We start from the raw sequence: 22,723 nt of genomic DNA, 5'->3' as shown, positions 1-22,723 counted from the left end.
TGTTATTTTTACATCAATATGAATTGAAAATTGAAACTTAATATAGTACCTAGTACAATGACATAATATTAATTTGGTTGACTTTCATTGTTTTGTTATTTTTACATCAATATGAATTGAAAATTATAACTTAATATAGTACCTAGTACCTACTATGCACTACAATGACTAAACATATTTTATTATAGTCCTGATTGCGAGTAGATTTAGTTATGAACAGCAGCTCCAACACAGATTCTTTTGGCGGTAGCTGGAGTCATTGAAGTTACTACGACTAGGAGTTATTTTATAGTGCCAAGTACATATAGCGCACAAATCACAATAAACGGTAGTATATTTTAAAACAACCAAAAGATTCAGGTGGGTGATTCCCACAATCGTTATGAACTTATAATACAGAAAATTCGATTAGTAAACTGTAAACTATAAATGAGATAAATAGTTAAAAGTTAGTAAGTAATTAGCAAACTAATATGCCTATTGCCTAACCACGACATGGTAGTCAATAGATAAATAAATGCATATTCTAAAATGTTGGCAACTTATCCGATATATAATTTACATACCTACTTATTAATGATTATTATAAATAAGCAAATGAAATCAGTCTGTTTCCTAGCATTCCATAAAGTACTTCAGTCCTATAATTTAAAATAACAGCTTTAAATATCTGCTGCAATATAATTATAATTTATTTTTTTATTATAAAATCGGGACATCATAACAACCGATGTGGCTTCATTCTTGTAATAGCGCTCGACAATTCTTTTAGAATCAGACGATGAATAAAAAATTGTCACCAATATCAAAAGAGTTTTATTGTACTCAAATATTGAGGCGAGACCGCACACCGCACATAAGCGAAATTACGCAGCAGCGGAGCACTTCACGTTTAATATTAGTTTTAACCGCTACCGCGAATTGCGACATCAGCTAAGTCAACAAATTACGTAAGGTATTTTTACAAATTTTAAATTTTGTCGACGGCCCCTAATACTATTTCATACCAAGAATATCTAGCCGTGACGTATCGCATTGCTGCAGCGTAGTGTTGCCTAGTGCGGCCTCATCTTTATTATAACAATTCGTACGAAACGAAATATACGTTAAATGCGTACACGACGCGTATCTATACGCACGCTCTACGTACAATGGCAGTTTTTAATGTTCGCTACATATATTTGTAATTGATTAACCCCCACGCTAAAAACATACGCACCGTTATAGTTATACAATGTTACGTCCATAAAGTTAATATACCTAGCGGAATAGAGCAACAATCTCGAGCTGTCAAACGAAACCGAAATTGGTTTACATCTGTGTGTTGCACTTACACCAGCATGATTGACCATGAATTCTATGAGATTAAATTGTCATCGTGCCGACTGGACGTCAAAAAAAGAGTTCTGCTGTCATGTATCACACGTCTCTTTTTACCACGCAGTGTTACTGATAGTGACATCTCGCTTGCTCAGGCCTTTGTCTCTATTCCGCTAGGTATATTAACTTTATGGTTACGTCCTTGTCTGATATTGAATCAGTGGCTTGACAGAAAAGGAAGAACATTGTGTAACTATAGCGTTCGTATATGCAGATATTTTTAAGGATTTGACTGCAATCCTTAAGAATACTTTCTATAGATACTCTAACAATATAGTTTATCAGTAAGGGGGTTAATATAAAACTACTACAGTCTACAGTCGGCTACAGTCCATTAATGACGTTGTCAATATAAACATTTTCGTACATTTCGTTGCTTTGTTATGAAAAACAACACGTTATAGTTCACTTTTATAAAATTAAAATTCTAATCAACGATTTCGTAGTCCATATCACCGCAGTAGTCCGCCAGAAAGTCCAAAAATAATGTAAACTTGCCTGTGCTAGCTCGAGACCACTTTGATGATACCGTCTTCATACACGTAGACAGATTTTTCAGGATGTTCTGAAAAATTTAATCATTTATCACTTAAAGCTATTGCCCGCGGCTTTGCTCGCGTTAAGAAGTATTATTATATACAATCTTTTATCCCCTATTTTATCCTCTTAGGGGTGGAATTTATAAAAATCCTTTCTTAGGGGATTCCTACATACAAACTTTCATCCCCTATTTTAACCCCTTGGGAGTAAAATTATTGATCAACATCCTTTCTTAGCAGATGCCTACATCATAACATCTACCTGCATGCCAAATTTCAGGTTAATCCGTCCAGTGGTTTGGGCTGTGCGTTGATAGATCTCTATGTCAGTCAGTCAGTCAGTCAGTCATCTTTGAGTTATATTTAATATATTCACTTATAACATAGTCCAAGTGCTAATATTATAAATGCTGAAGTGTTTCTGTCTGCCTGCCTGTCAGTCTGTTATACTTCTTCACGCCTAAACTGCTGAACTGATTGAAGATGAAATTTGGTAAGAAGGTATAGGTATATATTTAGTGACTGAAAACTACATAGGGCAGCTGTTTTCAGAAAAATGTTCGGTTTCTACGCTATAAGTATATCTTATTTAAACGAATTTCGGGGCAAAGAAGGAGTGAGCGTCATGTTTCATTATATACTTAATTTCACTTTACTTATCATTATGAAGTTACATACTTTATAATACCATACCTGCGGCCAGTCTTGTCTATACACGGCCAAGCATTGTTCAGTTAACGAGTCTTCACTCAGATAGTTATGTTTCAGTAGAAACACCATCAAAACCGACACAGCATCCCATACATCCGTGTCCTTGCATTTCGTCTCGCTGAGCAACACAATGTTGCGTGGACACAGTATTCGGTCAAAATATTCCAACAGTTCACTAGATTCTCCTTCTGATTTCGCTATTGGAGTGTCAGGAGCTAAAAGAGAAGGAGAAATTGTAACATTGGTTTTAGGAAAAATCTTCTAAAGAAGCTTCCCAATTACGGGGTACGGTACCCTAGAAAGTTGAGCTTGTTCTGCGGTGTTTGGAATAACATTCCAAATACCGCAGCTGAACACGCGCACGTCTGAACGCGCCCATATCGTATCCAACCGAAAGACGTTGACTTTGGTCGATTACTGATCCCAGCAATCGACAAACACAACAAGCTAAAGTTTTTTTAAAATCCCTTCGGATTGTCATTTATCGCCATGAGAAAGAAGTTGGAAAACTGTTTACCATGATTTTAATACTTACGTTTAACATCCTGTAGTCTCTGCTCATCATCAGACACGGGCGTGGGGGCTCGGTCGTCGACGCCGAAGTCTCGCTCGGGCTCCGGCTCTTCCCGTCTCTTTCGCTCCGGGCAGCACGTGTTCCACACCACGTGGAGTTTGTTCAGAAACCCTTCGTTTACTTCAGAGGGTTTGCGGCTCACTATCATAAATACCAGGATTTATATGCATGATTATTCCGAACCAGATTATGCCTGCAACTCCGTTGCGCCAAAACTCGTTTATCAGTTATCGCGTGGGAACCGTACATTTTTCCAGGACAAAAAGTATCCTATGTCCTTTCCCGGGACTCAAAGTATCTCCATGCCAAATTTTAGCAAAATCGGTCCAGCGGTTTGGGCGTGAAGAGGTAATAGGCTACTTGATCTAATTTTTTTCTTCATGCTAATCGCTTCATAAACATTCATTATTACAAAAAAGCTAATATTTTAATATTTTACACAGTAGTAACCCATAAAAATGTTAATTGAAAAATATGCCTTATAAATGTCACTTCCGAACACTGTCCGCCATAGTGTGACGTCATACGTTTTGTATTTTAAGCTCTCTTTATTGAACATTTTTTTATATGCTAAATGTACGCTAAAAGTGCCCAAAAATTATAAAAGAATTAAATAAGAAATTAGAAATTGATTTGTAATGTTGAAAACTTTTGGAGAAAAGTTTTGGCCATTTCATTTCCCAGCTACAATCAACGGAGAAAATATTTAAAACTGATGTTTTATTTGAATTATTCAAGAAAATATATTTTACAAATCTTTCTAGGCTTATTTTTATTATTTATGTACAAATAAACTTACATATAACGAGCGCGATAAATAAAAGATATTAAATTACGAATAGAATGACGTCACATCCAATTAGGAAGTACCGCAAAAGCGTTTTCGTCAGTACAAATCCTATTTTCATAAAATCATATTTTCAAATCGACTTTATTTATCAATCTTAAGCTTTCATTTGATGATAAGGGTGAAATACGGTTTCCTAGGCCAAGTTCTACTAGAAATATGTATTTGTTCAATGAAATTTAATATAGGTCAAGTAGCCTATTATGTGTCCATGTTTATTGAGGTTTAGGGTTTTCTTAGCGCGAAGACTATTCTAAAATACTCTCACGTGGTAAACACACAATATATTTTTTTATGCAAAGATAGGTTTAGACTTCAGAGGTTAATCTTTATAACACACTCACAGAACACCAGACAGAAGTCAATAGACAGTTGCAGCAACACCCTCTGTGCCGGCGGGCGCGTGAACACGTTGCGTGCGGCGCAGCAGTTCGCGCACGCCTCCAGCAGGACGCTCGGCTCGGGGATGTCCGCGTACTCCAGTAGCAGGCAGATTTGCTCCTGGAATAGAAGATACAAGGAAATTTATTTTTATGTTAATTAAATTTATATTGAAGCTCCTGGAATAATCTAGGAACCTTTTTTGAAGGAATAAGTGGCTTTCCTTTCATTTTCTACCGACATAATTGGTCTAACGACTCATGCCGTCGCTGCTTATAAAAGCTAGTGGCGTAGAGTAAAACCTATGTCATAAAATGGCATTTTATTTGATTTTTTTTTTGGTCGCGGTTACTCACGGCTGTGTTTCGCCGAGTGAGTTTACCGGAGGCCCAATCCCCTACCCTATTCCCTTCCCTACCCTCCCTTATTCCGTTCCCTTTCCATCCCTACCTTCCCCTATTACCCTATTCCCTCTTAAAAGGCCGGCAACGCACCTGCAGCTCTTCTGATGCTGCGAGTGTCCATGGGCGACGGAAGTTGCTTTCCATCAGGTGACCCGTTTGCTCGTTTGCCCCCTTATTTCATTAAAAAAAAAAACAGCAAATTCTTTACATCTACTACAATATAAAAGTCGTGTACTCAGTACTCACAAAACAATAATGACCAAAAATTACCTTTAGACTAATAATAGTCTCAGCCGGGCTACAGAACGTATGAAACTCATCAGTGGACAGTGCGGCGATACTCTCTGCTGTTTGCCCGGTAACACCCTCGCCAACTTCGAGAAGCATGATTAGTTCTGTATGTACGTTCTTGCACAGAACCGCTGGAAGTAAGTGGAGGAATCAGGGTATTTACGGTTACAGTCTGTATCTGATTAATGATTATACAGGGAACGGACAATAATTAAAGTTGACTTTAAGCAAGTACGGTATTTTGTTCTCCTAGTACCTAGTAGTCACCCTGCAGGTGAGACACGCCATTTTGTTGTGCAATAGCGCACATCAGTGTCAATGACAGATTAAATAGGATTTTTTTAATCATCTAGGTAACTTTACAGATGAAGTATGGAAAATCTGTCAAAAAGGTTGTGAATAGCCTATTCGGCACTTTATAAGAAAGTGGTGAAACAGGCCCTTAGTCAATATCCAAATTAAAGGTACAGTTACACATGCTCAAAACCAGCATTCTTATTAGCATACCTTAAAACAAGCATGCTGTTCGAACTCGATACAATATTTGCTTCTATTAAGCATGCTTATTATATAAGAGAAACACTGATCGATGCTACCACAAACCTGTCAACATGTACTTAAACCACGCCCCCCGCCCCGCGCCGCAGGTAGCATGCTCGAAAATCGCACGCCGGTCGATTTTTGAGCATGCTCGAAATAAGCATGCTTATTTTGAGCAGTGCATGGACACATACTCGTAATCAGCATTTGCTCGGTTTAAGCATGCTGCGTGCTTGAAATAAACATATTGTGTAACTGTAGCTTTATATTACTTACACTTGCGTAAAAAAAGTAACATGCACTGTACACAAAAACTGTTAAATATAATATTATTATATATTATACTAGATGTCCCGACTCCCGGCAAACGTTGTTTTGCCGTATAAAGTATTTTTATTTTCGCCCATATTATTTTATTGCAGTGACTAAATAAGTGGCACCATCACCACTATCACCATGGCAACATCCATCGCTATCCCGTCAGTCTCGAGTTGTAATAATTTACTATTATTTATTCAACAAATGCACTTATCAATATAAAAACTAAAAAGTAGATGTTGTCCAATTCTTAACCCTAGCCGATACGCTCGCTAAGATTCACGAAAATCGGTCGAGCCGTTTCAGAGGAGTTCAACCACGCACTCCGTGACACGAGAATTTTATATATTATAGAATTATCGACCATTTTAAATCATACATCATTTAACAAGGAAAATACTCACAACTGGATCTCCAATGGTGTTTCAGCCAGGCGGTCAGGCGCGTCCTACAAGCCCTCACCGCAGCGGCGCTTAGGGCTCCGCCCCCGGACCCTACTAGCGCAGATAGGGCTCCATCCACTCTGCCCTTCATAGTCGAAGTATACTTCTCCAGTGACTCAGTCCTCAATTGCTCCAAGAACTCTAAATACATGGTTTCCAGTGCTTGAACCAAGTTGGTCTAAAAAAAATGTCTAATTACTTAGGGACCATACAAAGTAATCTACCATCACAGAAATAGATTCATAGGTTGATTACGAATCTAAGTTATTTAGCCTGGTTATGTCAGGTCAATTTTAGTTGTTATCTGTGGGCTGAGCTGAACATAATACGATCTTATTATGGAATTCTACAGTGTGTTAGTGTAAACACCGTCATTTTTTTAGTTCCCAGCATTGTTCTCATAGAAAAAGACGGGCTCATTTGATGTTTTCAAGGATAACGGTGTTTACACTAACACACTGTATAATTCGCACATAAATTTCTGTTAGTACACATGTTACATAACATGCACAGTATAAATAGGTCTAGAAAAGCAGGTTGGAAAGTATTAACTTTTCAACCTAATACAAAATTATGGCTAATGGGCTTTAAATATCCTATTTTACTAGAGATATCAATATTAAGACTAGTGTCATTAAAGCGTGTCCTAAACATATTTCTGGACTGTTAAGTGATTTAATTAATCTTTCCATTGAAGAGGGTGTTTTTCCGGATATGCTTAAAAAGTTTATTATAAAACCCTTATTTAAAAAAGGTGACAGTAACGATGTAAATAACTATCGACCAGTAGCCTTAATACCAGTTCTGTCTAAAATATTTGAGAAGGTCATGCTTAAGAGACTGTATGATTTCGTCATTAATAACGGGGTACTAAAATCAGAACAATTTGGGTATAAGAAAACAGTAGCACGTCCCTTGCATGTTTTCACTTAATAAAACATGTTACAGAAGCAATTAACCGAAAGCTACCAGTAGCAGCAATCTTTTTAGACATGAGCATGACCAAAGCCTTTGACTTTGTCGATCACAAACTACTTCTCCATAAGTTGTACAAATACGGCATACGAGGAAAAGCTTACGAGTGGATCAAAAGTTATCTTAATGGTCGGGCTCAATGTGTAAAGATTGCTAAGATTGAAAAGGGTTCGAAAGTTATATATCGATCTATATTCAAAATTAATAAATACGGAGTCCCTCAGGGAAGTATACTAGGACCTTTTATATTTCTGTTATATATTAACGACCTTCTAAACGTCACAATGTATAAAACTATATTATTCGTAGATGATACAACCCTAATAATTGAATGTAATGACCAAAAAGCATACCAAAATGAAATTAATAAAAATCTTGACAAAATTCTAAAATGTCTGCATGATAATAATTTAAAAATAAACTTAAGTAAGACTAAAATGATACAATTTAAAAATCCTAGGCAGAAAACTATCGATCTTGACATTAATTATAACAATAATAAAATTGAAGAAGTAGACTCAATAAAATTCTTAGGTTTAATGGTAGACAAATATTGTGACTGGAAAGCGCACGTAGAATACATATGTAATAAACTGGACAGCTTCGTATTTGCTATTAAAAAAATACGTCTGACGGTATCCACTGAAGCTGCATTAAATGCTTATCACGGGTATGTCGCTTCAACACTTTCATACGGTCTCATATTATGGGGTAACTCCGTGGATTTTATTAAAGCTTTTCGTTGGATAGCTGTAAACCTTTATTCATAAAATCTAACATTCTACCGTTGGTTTGCATGTACTATCAGAGAAGTTGATTCCTATGCAAATCGGGGACCTAAGTAGTTTGGTTGCGTTACGTCAAACCCAGCTGACAGATCACAATTAACATTGAATTGACATATTGGACCAAATAACGTTGGTCTGTCAATTGCATAGGAATCAAGTTCCTCGATAGTACATAAAAGACATCTGTACTTTCGTGAAACAAAACTCTGAATTTTTTCCACTAAATTGTAATATGATTAACAGAACTGTCACTCCACGGAATAAATTCAAACTTTTTCTACCTCAAAGTAAAATGGTCATTTTCAAGCGAAATGCTTACGTAAATGCTATAAAAATATATATAATAAACTGCCTAATCGATTTAAGGAATTGCCTTTAAAAGAGAGATATCCAAATGGTTGCTAAAAAATTGTTTTTATTGTTTAAATGAATACATGTCTCATGCGTCAGAGCCAATGTAATGTACCAAAAATGTATCTATACTAATATTATAATTCTGCAGAGTTTGTTTGTTTGTTTGAACGCGCTAATCTCAGGAACTACTGGTCCGATTTGAAAAATTATTTTACTGTTGGATAGCCCATTTATTGAGGAAGGCTATAGGCTACATTTTATCACGCTAAGACTAATAGGAGCGAAGAAATAGAGGAAAATGTGGAAAAAACGGGGGAAATTGTATGAAAGGGCTTATTTGAACGCGCTAATTTCAGGAACTACTGGTCCGATTTGAAAAATTCTTTCAGTGTTAGATAGCCCATTGATTGAGAAAGGCTATAGGCTATATTTTATTACGCTAAGACTAATGATAGCGAATAAATAGAGGAAAATGTGGAAAAAACGGGGAAAATTATATGAAAGGGCTTATTTGAACGCGCTAATCTCAGGGACTATTGGTCCGATTTAAAAAATTCTTTCAGTGTTAGATAGCCCATTTATCGAGAAAGGCTATAGGCTATATTTTATCTCGCTAAGACTTATAGGAGCTAAGAAATAGAGGACAATATGGAAAAAACGTGGGAAATTATATGAAAGGACTTATTTGAACGCGCTAATCTCAGGAACTACTGATCCGATTTGAAAAATTCTTTCAGTGTTAGATAGCCCATTTATCGAGGAAGGCTATAGGCTATACTTTATCACGCTAAGACTAATAGGAGCAAAGAAATAGAGGAAAATGTGGAAAAAACTGAGGAAAATTATTTGAAATTGCTTATAATCTTAAGAACTACTGGAGCAATTTTTATGTTAATTGGCAAACATGAAGAATAGACCACGTGAAGGAACAAAGGCTATTTTTTTGCGGAAAAATGTACGGTAACTACGGTTACGTTAGGTACTTGCGCATGTGATGCGCTTGCGCAAGGAACTTGGGATGTGATCTAATATGCTAACGCGGACGAAGTCGCGGGCAACAGCTAGTTTATTATTTATTATAATATTATATTACGGAATTTAATAATTAACTTAAGACTTCCATTTTGACTTGCGCATTTTACTATTACTAACACTAAATTATATTTAACTAGCTGTCCCGGCAAACATTGTTTTGCCGTATATATATATATTCATGAGAATCGGTCAAGCCGTTTCGGAGGAGTATAGCAACGAAAACTGTGACACGAGAATTTTATATATTAGACGAGTATTCTAGGTGATGCTAATATGAGGGAGAACCAGGATCTGTTAAATGATCTGCTAGGGCGCAAATGATATAGGGCCTTGAATAGGGACAGTGGTTCCCTTGTTAATAGTGTTGATTGGAATTATGGAATTGATGCTTTATGAATTTAGAAGTTACTAGCTGTCCCGGCAAACGTTGTTTTGCCATATATATATTTTTTTTTTGTATGAAAAATAGATGTTGGCCGATTCTCAGACCTACTCAACATGCTCACAAAATTTCATGAGAATCGGTCAAGCCGTTTCAGAGGAGTATGGCAACGAAAACTGTGACACGAGAATTTTATATATTAGATTAATTAACTTTCTGACATTACCTTGACATTGTTATACTAATTTTGATAAAATAATAACATACTTAATTGAATCCTATTGTATTCAGTAGCTGATATTTTCGATGTTCAATTGCACGCCATTTGTATGGCAGAATGTATAAGAACAATATATTAATTAATGCTAAGACCTATGTAACACTACATTCTTGCAATATTATTAAAACAAAAAAGAAAACAAAAAATATGAATCTAATCTATCTAAATAATTTTAGTAGAACAAGCTGCTTTCGCCGTAGTAGGTTTATATATTATACCTTATCTTTAGTGTTGTTGATAAGCGCCAGCGCGTTGTTTCTCGCTCTAACTCTGGCGTCAGGCAGCACAACAGCAGTCAGCTCTTTCACCGCGGCCGAGGTCACTCTCTCTATCACCAGCTCCAGAACCCTCCTAGTAGACGACGGTTGACTCTTGATGAATTCTTCCTCTAAACGAAGCTTTAAAAAATTTAAGTACATTACAGTTTAACTAGATCGAAATAAACGTTTTAAAAATATTCTTCGTAAAATTTTTAGGAGTCAAATTAAGAAGATAGGCGTAACGCCCATAGACGACTTATGTTTACATTCAAATAACTCTCCCTCAGCAGGGATGTGGCGTAGTGACTATCTATATTATATTTAATTAATACGTGAGCCAAAAACTTTGTATCCCTTTTGACGAAAAATGGGAAAACATAGGTGAATGCACAGTTTTTGCATGAAATTTTGCGCAATTATAGTTTGTATGGTGAAGGAGTGCATCGAACTAATATTATTTTCAAATTATGCTTTTATCATACATTTTTGAACAAAATTTGTTTCGTAAAACAGTGTCTGAAACGAATTATAATTATATTCTTAAATAATATAACCACTAAACCGCTAAAAAAGTATTAAATTGACAGAGAAACCGGTTTTTGCCTCTACGGAAAATTTGTCCCGTGTGGAGTTGGCGGCTATTGGAACTATATGACTCAAATAAAACATTACACACACTACAACACAGATACTAAGAAAAATTACAGACACACACAAATACTAAGAAAAATTACAGATTTTTGAGTGACAAGCCTATACATACGAATTTTACGCTTTTATATTTTATGGTTAAGTCTGGTGACAAATTGGAAATGGATTATAGTTTTTTACACGGCCAGTCTGAGATCAGCTGAGTCCCAGAGACAAGAGTTGAAAAAATATGATAAAGTCAATATTTTTATACAAAATACAGGTAGTAGTCCTAATGTTGTTGAAATTAAGGTCGAATTTCGACCATTGGGCGATCTCTAGTAAGTAATAAGTGTACGTTAACATATACAATGTATTAGTATAAGAACCCATGTATTAGGTTTAAGTGAGGATTAATAAAATTTTATACGTGGGAGAGCCATGCTTCGGCACGAATGGGCAACGACCGGAGAAATACCACGTTCTCACAGAAAACCGGCGTGAAACAGCGCTTGCGCTGTGTTTCGCCGAGTGAGTGAGTTTACCGGAGGCCCAATCCCCTACCCTATTCCCTTCCCTACCCTCCCCTATTCCCTTCCCTTCCCATCCCTACCCTCCCCTATTCCCTCTTAAAAGGCCGGCAACGCACCTGCAGCTCTTCTGAAGCTGCGAGTGTCCATGGGCGACGGAAGTTGCTTTCCATCAGGTGAAGCGTTTGCTCGTATGCCCCCTTATTACATTAGTCTTCTTTGTCCCAACGTCATATGGCGACCCTGCCACTTGAGGGTGCCTGCCACACACACTGCTTTCTTAGAGATGATAAAAACATTTAAGTTGAAGAAGAGAGGGGGTTTTGTTCATGTCATCAAATTTTTTATTGTAAATGGCCTTATAATTTAATAACTTATAAGTACAAGAATTATTATATTAAAGTTGTTTTACCTGTAATTCCCTTTCTTTATTTTTCATTCGCTCCTCAGTATTTAGGTTCAAACTAACAGGAGTAATATGTCTGAAACTGCCCGAATCCTTCTGATCTCCGCCCACTTTCGACGTCGTTAGCAACACGTTCAAGTCTTTTAGACACGGACACAACTCTAGCAGCATTGTTTCATCGATAAAATCACTAGAATCAAGTACATCACTAGTCTCATTGACGTTAAATATAAACTTCTGGTAGAACAACTCTTGCGGCACATGAGGCAGATCAAATAACCAGCCAAGAATGGACTTTAGGTATACGATCATTATTCTTTTGTTATTAATCTTCAATTTATTTGCGTATATGTGGAAGAGTATCTGCAGAATCTCCTTGTAGTAGTGTATCCGAAGGCTGGTGAAATCTAACATGGACAAATAGTGGACTATCCAGGGAATAGTGACGCAGAGGCGTCCATTCTCATACGCAGATAACAGCATTCCTTTGATATTGATGTACGGTTGACTCTGAAATTATTTCAAACAATGTAAATTAAAACCTAATATTACCCCCCTCTACATATACAATGCTATGTTATTGTCTATCAAGCTTATTTTTTATGTAACAGGCAAGGACCAAACAATTTTATAAGTAAGGAAGAATGAAGTTGTAGCTATCTCATACTTACATAATTTCTAAGAGCGATATTATTTTCCAATACTTTGTCTTTTGGAGCTATGAAATTGTCTTCCTTCTGAGAGCCCATGTTGAGTGTTCCAGTTTTGAGGGCTAGATCTGGGGACACTTGGCAATACGGCAGGGCCGTCAAGTAGCCCAAAAACTTTGAAAACAATCCCAACTTCTTGGATAACTGAAGGAATTCCTTGCCCACATCAGCACTGTTTGCTACAAAAATTGACAGATGATTTATGGTGTAGACAAAAATCTCTATTCTATTTTTAAAATATCATTTATAAATTGTAGAACTTTGTTAATTGCAGAATTGTTATTTGTACAGTAGTGATTGTATAATGCTTATCCTGAATTAATATTATGGTTTGTATATTATATTCGTCATAAAAAGGGACATTACCATATGCTTAATTTTTTTTTTAAAATCCATACTAATATTATAAATGCGAAAGTATCTCTGTCTGTCTGTCTCGCTTTCACGCCAAAACTACTGAACCGATTGTAATTAAATTTTGTACACAGAAAGTCTAAAGCCTGAGAAAGGACATACAGGACAGGCTACTTTTTAAGTGGAAAAAGGGGTTGTAATGGGGTGTTTATGCGTAAATTTGTTCAAATTAAGTTAGTTCCAAAAATTCATAACAGATGGCGATAAGAGCCGCTTAAATCGCGCTAGCGCGATAAATAAAGTTTAATTTAAAATAATTAAATATTATGTACACACTGCACAGTGACAGCTGTGGGTGTTGGGTATTTTGATTTAAGTGGTACCAGGGCTTTAGAAAGCTTTAGAAAAAAACCAACCAGCTCTATTCTAATAAATATTAAGTTAACTAGATTAACTATTTTACAACTTGCCCCAGTGCGGCTACGCCCATGCACGCGGACGAAGTAGCGGGCAACAGCGAGTAAATAGTAATACATAAATATTTTTTTTATAAAAGTGACTTACATGTATCCCCTCCTATAGGTGTATTGTCCAAAATAATAATTTCAGAAGCCAATGCGTCACGCAGGTGCACTCGAAAACTTTCATTCTCCGCGTACATAATAAATTCCCTGGAAAGTAATGACCATAATATTTACATTACAATTTAAAGACAAGGACTATATTGTAGATAAGATTTTAGATTATTATAATATTGCAACGATCAATATCATAATAATCTAAAATCTTATCTATGTCTGTTATTTAGTCAATTAATGTCTAGCCCAGCTGACAGGCTGAGTTAGACATTACTTGGTGGTTCAGCAGTTTAGGCGTGAGGAGTGCAAGCTTTGGGAAACATATAAAAAAGAAGAGACATAGCACATATTTTCGCACTTATAATATTAGTAAGGATCGCAGTGTTTACTGTAAAAGGAATCGCACATTCATTATCACGCACGCGCCGAACGCGTCGCATTTTAGAATTCGTTGTATAAAATAAATAAATAAAAATTTGTTTATTTACCTCACCATACAAGATGTTTTACACACTCTACAAAGTTAGCTCAATTTATGTGGGAGTCACCGATCTCGCTCGTTTCGAGCTTGTTTTTCCAGCTAGTCGCACAGTATCAAATGATGTGAAACCTCGCACATTCGTCCGCACCGTACGAGCCGCATATTTTCGTGTACTATGCGGTGCATTCGACGTGTACGGCGCGTACAGTGCGGTCGAATATGCGATCAGCTTTAAGTAATGGTACTTACTTATAAAATATTTCTTTGTCATTAAAATATGGAAGACGATGAGACTCGGGCGCAGCTGGACACGTCAATCTTCGTTGCAGTTTACTCATTTTCGATTCCTACAAAAATAAAAATAAACTTATATGCTGTCCTTATTTGAGCTAGCCAGAACATTATCATGTCGCTCATAACTTAGAATAATAAACTAGTATGCAGGGGTAGCCCTGCATACTAGTTTATTATTCTGTTTACATCGTAATACAAATAATACATTAAAAAAAACAGAATAGATAAATTTTTTAACTAAGAAAGTTGACTGCATACTATGTTGCTTATTTAATAGGTATACTAGCTATTTGACCGAGCTTTGCTCGGTATTCGATAAAAAACGAATAAAATGATTCCTAGCTAGATCGATTTATCGCCCCCAAAACCCCCTAATAAAATCGTTGGGGCCGATTCCGAGATTCCAATATATATATACAAGAATTGCTCGTTTAAAGATATAAGATTCACTTCTTAAAGTTTCTTAAGAATCTTGTTTAAAAGAACATCCTGTATTACACCCCAATTTTTCTTCAGTAGGTACTACCAAATTACCTGTTCATTCGGAGGTATACAGTTGGCTAGCATTTGAGTAAAAAGTGCAGCTAGATGTGCATGGTTGGCAGCAGTTTGACCACAAGTTAGTAAAGCTTTTATCCTGGCTCGGAATGTCGATCTTGGGACACCAGTTGATTGTGTATCCTGGTACCACCTGTAAAGTTCAATAGACATGAAAAGTACTTTTATATCCAAAAAACCAAGTTTTCTTCCCTACTTATTACAGTACATAATATAGTAAAATAAGCAGTCTTTAGAAAAATAAATGCTTCAAAATATTGTTTTTGTATTTATCTACTACTGCAAAAGTTTATTTCTTTTTTTTTCACTTTACTTTAAGAGTCTAAACCTACGAATAATAAAAACGAAGGAATCGTAACTCCCATACTTTTACCGTTTTAAATTTGGTTCCTTTTGATCTGTCATGTAACGTCAGCCTAGTACTGCTCAAGGTCACCTAAATATTGCAAATGTATTGAAATGTGTACCTAAGGTACACTTTTATGACAAGTATTGTGGAGCATGTTTTTTGACGGAGTTACTTTCCTTCGTTTTTATTATTTTTAGAAAATATGCAATAATTTCATAAGAATTCTGACTCAATCTCTAGTACCGTCAAATTGACCGCTGCGGTCTTTGAAGGTATAGAATGAAGCCCGACCCTTCTAGTGTTAAGAGTGTTAAGAGTACGAACACATGAATGAGTTACAAGGACTGTATACACAATAAAAAAAGCTTGCCAAAAGAATAACATACCTTAATATTTCATAAAACATATCTCTTTGTTTTTTAAAATTCTGAAAACTCAAAAGTGATGGAAAATTATCAGCATTATCTGTTTCAAAGTTGAAGCATACTATTCCATTAGAAAATCTTTCGCTTCCAGTTTTTGTTTTCTCAGAATTTGCTTCAGCCTCACATTTCAATCCATAAGAGTTAAGTAGAAATTTCGCTAGTTCTGGAAAGAAGCCTCTAACTTTTTTATTTTCTCCCAAAATTTTCAAAGAATTCTTGTCCAATATTACTTCTAATGTTGTTCGTAAATGCCACAGTGATTTAACAGCAAAATAAGTGCAATTGTGTATACTCCTAAGTATAAAATTGTAAATATTACTTTCTACATTCTTCTCAAATAAATTATAGTCATCTTCGATTTGTTTCGATAAAAGAATCGTTATTAGAAAATAAATTTCTGTATTTATACTCAATATTAAATTGTTTCTCAGTAAAATGTCATATATTTGAATTAACATATCTAGTTTATCTTTAAACACTACTTTCGTACTATCAGCATCAATGTATACTATGTTTTTTTCTACTTTATCTCTTTGTAGTATTTTTATTTGTGGTACTGTCACAGTTTTTGGAGACAAAGATGTGTTTAAAATATTAAATTTTTCCATTAACTTATGTCTTTCTTCTCTTAAGATATTCCTCTCTGCTTCAAAATTTGTAGTAGATTCAAACACTTTTGGTTTAAACACAGAATTTTCCTCCATAGCCAGTGGGGATTGTTGAAATGTTTCTTGTGTGAAACTGTTCAATGAAAGGCTCTTTTTACTTTTATCAATACTAGTAGGTTTAATTCTCCTGCATTCAGATCTCAATGAGCTAGACTTTCTAGCACCAATTTCTGGAAACATTTCAGAGTTGCTGCAATCTAATTCAGATTTTGTTTCATCTCCATTAGATGAATTCCTTGATTGCCGTTTCTTTTTGTTGGAGCTCTTAGGTTGAACATTTACAAAATAATCTCCGAGACTAATGCTTTTATCATGAGATCTTGGATTTCTGCTCAGCCTTGGCGTATCACATCTCTCAACATCTTTGAACGACCTCGACTGAGGAGTAACAGGGCTGCTAAAGGATGGATATTCAGACTTAAGTCCATTTTTCATTGGTGTACTTGTTAAGGCAATTCTTTCTAAACCTACACTAATTCTAGACTCATCAGATGAATGGGACTGATTGATACTCTTCTCTTCGTGGAACAGCTTTGTTTTGACCTTTCGTCCTGTCTTTTTTTTATCATGGTATGGTGACTCCTGAATTTTCTTGTCATTCTTATTTGCATGTGAATGCTCTATGGATCTATCATTCTCATATGTTGGGTCACTGATAGACCTGTGATGTATTCTACCGATAGATTTCTCTGGTGTACATTGATGTTGTGGTATAGGTACTACATTACTATTTGTTTGTAAAATACTGAAAGTACAAAAAATATTGAATACTTGTTTTTTAAATTCATAATTTCCTTAAAAAAGAACTTACCTATCAGTGTGGTTCCTCAAAAACGATAAGAAATATGCAACAAATTCGTTCCGATTATAGCACTGTAAAATACTGTCTTCCGAAGTTCCCTGAAAATGTACAAAAACAATGAACGAAACATTGATCATCAATGAAATAATACATATACATAGGTAGGTTATATACCTCAATAGAGTGACCATTTAGCCACTGAATCATTAATTTAGAATCAATTTTTCCAGACAGAACACATTCTATTATTGTATCAGGCATTTTCACTACATTTAGACAAAAATTATAAGGTTTTTGGATCGATTGTTGATACTTGCAGGGTTGCCAGATGCAATTTTACGATTTCCCCCAAACTGATTTTAATATTTCCCCAAAATGATACGTTTTAAAAAAAAATCCCCAATCGCTTTGTTACAGAAAAAAAAAATCGAATATAAAATTGAAACTACTTTTATTCGATTTAGTAGTTTCGATCATTTGACAGTTAAACAGATACATAATTACATAGGGTCGCTCGCTCGACCAAAGAGAATTTTTTAAAGGGGGTGACAGACGTGCGAGTAAGTACGTGGACTTATGGCTCGACGATCTTAATCGCCTGTGTGCCGAGAGAGCCGCGAGCCGCAAGCCGCGAGCCTGGGGGCATGGTAATCCAGTGTGAGCGATTCTCGTGTGTCACGGGTCACCACTCACCACTCACCGACGATGCGAGCCGAGTAAGTTCGCAAACTTAAAACCCGCGTGATTTAAGTTCGTACGTCTATCAGGCCTTTTAAGCACTCGACCAAACAAACTAAAACAAACAACAAACCCAGTCAGAGACAGTCACAGACAAGACAGAATCAGTCATAGACTAGCTAGACATTTTTTTAATGGCTCTGAATTCTTGCATATTTGCCAGGATGTTAATCGAATGAAAAGCACGTTCGTTTCATTAATTGTTTGTTGTGTTTTTTAGAAGTGCTAACCCCAAAAAATCCCCATAGTGTATTTATTTTCCCCAAACATTTCCCCAAAAATACTGTTTCTCCAAATTTTCGCCTATATTCAAAGTTTTCCCCAGAATTGCGAAAAAAACCCCCAATCTGGCAGCCCTGGATACTTGATTGACGTAGCTGCGCGCTAATTGCAAGTTGACACTGACATTTCATTTTTCAATTTTTGACATTTGACATTTTTATTTTTTATTGTTCAACAATGTAGCATACTGCATAAAAAAGCCATTGTCAGGCTCATGGACTTGTCAGGCCGCAGGGGTCAGCCTCAAAAATATATGTATACTAGATGTCCCGCGCGGCTTCGCCCGCGTAAATTAGGAATTTTACAGAATCCGTACATTTTCCCATAAAAATATTTCCCCCGTTTTTCCCACATTTTCCTGAGTTTCTTCGGTCGTATTAGTCTTAGCGTGATAATATGATAATAGCCTATAGTCTTACTCGATAAATAATCTATCTAACACTGAGATAAGTTTGTAAATCGGACCTGTAGTTCTGAGATAGACGCGTTCAAGCAAACATACTCTTCAGGTTTATAATATTAGGTAGAGTATAGATTTTTTTTAATTATCACTTGACAAACTCGAGTCTCGATTTAAAAGACTATGAAATGGTATAATATGGTAGTGATGATGATGATGATGATGATGATGATGAATGTAATTTGCATAGTAGTATTGCTTTCTGTTCTTAAAACAACGCTGAAACTCCCAAACTTGTATCTATAAAGAATCAGGAGTTCTCTCAGCACCTTCCGAACCACGGTATACAAGGTATGTCTCGGTGCAAAATCATACTTGTTGGTAGCATATGCTTAGAATACTTCTCACGAAACCGAAGTCACCACATGTTTCCCTATAAGTTTTGAGGAGTTCCCTCGATTACTTATGGATCCTTCATCAGATCACCACTTTTGTGAATATAATACCAAATTGGGATGATACCCTATATACCAAAAGAAAAATTTTGAAAATCGGTTAACAAACGGCGGAGTAATCGTTGAATATAAGAAAACGAACATAACAACTCCCCCATTTTGAAAGTCGGTAAAAATTGGAGCCTATGTGTTATTCTGATGTATAAGCTATATTATTGTAAAGTTTCATTAAAATCCGTTCAGTAGTTTTTGCGTGAAAGAGTAACAAACATCCATACATCCACACATCTATACATCCATACATCCAAACAAACTTTCGCCTTTATAATATTAGTAGGAAGTAGGATATAATATTAGTAGGATAGGTAGGAAGTAGGAAGTAGGATTCGACTCCTGCCCCCCGATGCACGATCGTCGGAAAGATCTCACGTGAAAAGATTTCATCTGTCAGTATCACAGCGATTCACAAACTTTCCGTCGCCGAAATGAATCCGAAACCAAAGAGAATAATTGACACTAGTTTTTTTTTTGGCAATAAGTGCTACGGTATAACATTATATAGCCTTGGTTATTTCATCGCTGTCAGTATCAAGATCAAAGATGGGAAAATAATTATTGTCTCCAAATTTTCCTGCACCTCTTAATTTAATGAACAAAATTTTTAAGACTAAGACTAGTCTTACCATACAAAAAATATATATTTCAGCTGAGTTTTAATCAACGAATGATTTTGAGTATTTCATTGAATATTAAAAATTTGCTACTCATTAAAAAAATTAATACAAAACACTATTTACTATTAAGAATGTAGCCAATACATCTTCTAATCTCCAAAGATCTTACCTAATGAAACTTCTTTTAAATACAAAAGTACTCTGTAAGTCAGCGAAATACGTTACATCTTCTATACTTATAAAATTACATGGCCTGACTGACTGATTCATCATCGCTGAGCAAAAACTGTAAAAGTTACAGCCACGAAATTTGGTGAGTAGGGTTGTTTTATTAAGTAGACACCCACTAAGGAAGGAATTTTGAAAATTTTACCCCGAAGGGGGTGAAATAAGGGTTGAAAGTTTTAATGAAAGTCCGTCATTACTTGAGTTAGAAACATGAAACTTTATTTTTGGGTTACTGATTAAAAATGAATGGATACGTATAATTAAGCGTTTTTGGAAATTCTACCCCCAAGGGGGTGAAATTGGGGTTGAAAGTTTGAATGAAACTCGGTTATTTTTTTAGAAATTCTACGTGCACTCACAGCGTGCACTATAATTTCTGCACGGTCCCTATAGGTAATACATAATTATATTACAATTATATTATATTGGTAAATCTTGTTGTGTGAGAACACTTTTTATTTATGTGTAAAACAAACTTATTACTATTTATATTTGTTTTAAATTTGTTTTTCATTTAATATAAGTTTATATTAGATACTATGGAAGCTCCCGGGTAGTGAGTATGAACTTGGAATTATAATATTTACATAAATAACTATTGAAAATTATTGTAAAAGCACAATAATGTTTTAACATAATATACATATTACACAAGTATTAATACAAAATTTAAAAAATATTATATTTCTAAACCTTTAAGTACCAAATATTAACACAAATACTGCATTTTTAAATAAAAAATATTTATTGTTCAATGAACACTTCCTAAAGATTTAACACATAATAATTATTACAGTACGACATTTATTCAAAATGGTAAAAAGGTATACAAGACACGACTAAGTATTAATAATTGCTTTGTTTTATTCTTATCATTACTTAAATAATTCCATCTAACAATATCCGCCATGGCCCATGACACGGTTCTCGAAGTGAAAAGATTTCACGAGTCTCGGAGGTGCCAGGAAGATTCCGTAAAAACGGCTCTAATCCTCGGATAATTTTCCGACGTCGGTTGTCAAACTCCCTTCCGCGGTGAGATCTTCTCGAATCCGTGGCGGAAACTATTTCACTCATACAAAAGAAATGTCACTACTGTCAAAATGACAGCAAAATCGGAAAGTATTCACTTGACATTTGCTTGAAAGTGAAATAGATTCCTACATCACAAAAATTCCGCGCGGAAACGCTTAGTGAATCACCCAGTTAGACTCTATATAATATAATCCATACTCCATACTAATATTATAAATGCGAAAGTATCTCTGTCTGTCTGTCTCGCTTTCACGCCAAAACTACTGAACCGATTGCAATGAAATTTTGTACACAGTTATTCTAGAGTCTGAGAAAGGACATAGGCTACAATATGGGCGTACCGAGGGGGTGGCAGGGGGCAGCTGCCCCCCCCCCCCCCCCCCCCCCTGGATCATGTTGACGTTCCTACTAAGTATATTTTCAAGTACTTTTATCTATAAAAATTAAAAATTAAGAACGAATTTTTGCCATTTGTTTGCAATACAATATTTTTACAACTAACAATTATTAATTTTTTATTCTTTATAAACACCTAGCTTATGAAAAATCTGATTTGCCCCCCCCCCTGGCCCAGAACCTGGGTGATTTGCCCCCCCCCCTGGCACCAGAACCTGGGTAATTTGCCCCCCCCTGGCCCAGAACCTAGGTACGCCCATGGGCTACATTTTGATGTGGGAAAATATCTTATTTCCATGAAAATATCGATGAAAATTAATTCGCATTGCGCGTGGGCAGCGCTCATCCCGGGGGTCCTGGGTTCGAGTCCCGCAGGCGGAACAAAAAGTTTTCAATGTTCCTGGGTCTTGGATGTGTATTAAAATAATATTTCAAAAATCTTAAATATATTAATTTATGTATAATATTGTGTAATATTGTGTGGCAGTGCTCACTGAGACCCGGCCGTGCCGGGGACGGCTCGTCTCAGCGTGCCGGGGCTCATCACAAAAATCCGCCTCCATACAATCCGGGAGTTGACAGTATATTTAAAATTTTAAAATAATTACTAAATTTTATAGATTTATTGACAAAAACTCTAAAACAATACAAATAACGAAAAAAATATTATTCATTTTATTTTACATTGAACAAAATTGGATTTTTTAACTGTAAGTCACGTGATTGGAAACGCCAATCTGAAGCAGTGACGTCATCGTTCAGTGTCAAACAAAATTGACAGTTGTTAGTACTCACTTTTGCTCAGTGTGCCGAGCATCGATAAAGTATTATAGTATAGATGTAGTCTTATCCCGTCATCGCGTGGCCATTTTGTGCTTATTTTCATACAAGTAGTGTGCGTTTGTTTTCTTGAATATTTCTATTTGTCGATTATTTCGAAGCACAATATGATATAGGAAAGAAAGTCAATTAGTTCATAATATCGATTAACAATAGTTCAAGTGATGAGAATCCGTAAACACACGTAAAAAGCTATGCAATTTTTATAGCCAAACTATTAATTGATGTGACATTTTAGCACTAATGCCTTATACAGGAATACGAATAAGGGATTAATAAACTTATAAATTATCTTTTTAGCTTACAAAAATACCGATTAAAAAGCCCAAAAAACGTTGTTCAAAACTTACGTATTTAATGTTAAAATCAAAACTCAACAATATCTAGC

At 35.6% G+C, this 22,723-nt stretch overlaps 1 protein-coding gene across 1 annotated transcript; it reads right to left on the bottom strand.

Moving 5' to 3' along the window:
• Positions 1-1,468: 1,468 nt before the first annotated feature.
• On the bottom strand, positions 1,469-17,599 carry LOC121727477 (codanin-1). The gene is made up of 15 exons (XM_042115352.1): positions 17,462-17,599; positions 17,297-17,385; positions 15,779-17,230; positions 15,020-15,176; positions 14,441-14,538; positions 13,697-13,803; positions 12,740-12,957; positions 12,075-12,578; positions 10,461-10,640; positions 6,390-6,606; positions 5,107-5,258; positions 4,396-4,552; positions 3,166-3,345; positions 2,613-2,845; positions 1,469-1,945 (listed from the first exon to the last, which is right to left on the bottom strand). The coding sequence occupies exons 1-15, from the start codon at positions 17,546-17,548 to the stop codon at positions 1,808-1,810; spliced, it is 3,969 nt and encodes a 1,322-aa protein (XP_041971286.1). The 5' UTR covers positions 17,549-17,599; the 3' UTR covers positions 1,469-1,807.
• Between the last annotated feature and the right edge of the window lie 5,124 nt (positions 17,600-22,723).

This window comes from Aricia agestis, chromosome 5 (genome assembly GCF_905147365.1).
Source record: "Aricia agestis chromosome 5, ilAriAges1.1, whole genome shotgun sequence".
In the NCBI taxonomy this organism is placed as follows: Eukaryota; Metazoa; Arthropoda; class Insecta; order Lepidoptera; family Lycaenidae; genus Aricia; species Aricia agestis.
This window is presented reverse-complemented; position numbering and strand designations above follow the sequence as displayed.

Coding starts and splice junctions, on each gene's coding strand:
- LOC121727477 (XM_042115352.1), bottom strand. CDS start 17,548: ATGCCTGATACAATAATAGAATGTGTTCTGTCTGGAAAAATTGATTCT. Junction 13,804..14,440: donor GACAAAGAAATATTTTATAA/GTAAGTACCATT, acceptor ATTACTTTCCAG/GGAATTTATTATGTACGCGG. Junction 12,579..12,739: donor ATATCGCTCTTAGAAATTAT/GTAAGTATGAGA, acceptor AAATAATTTCAG/AGTCAACCGTACATCAATAT.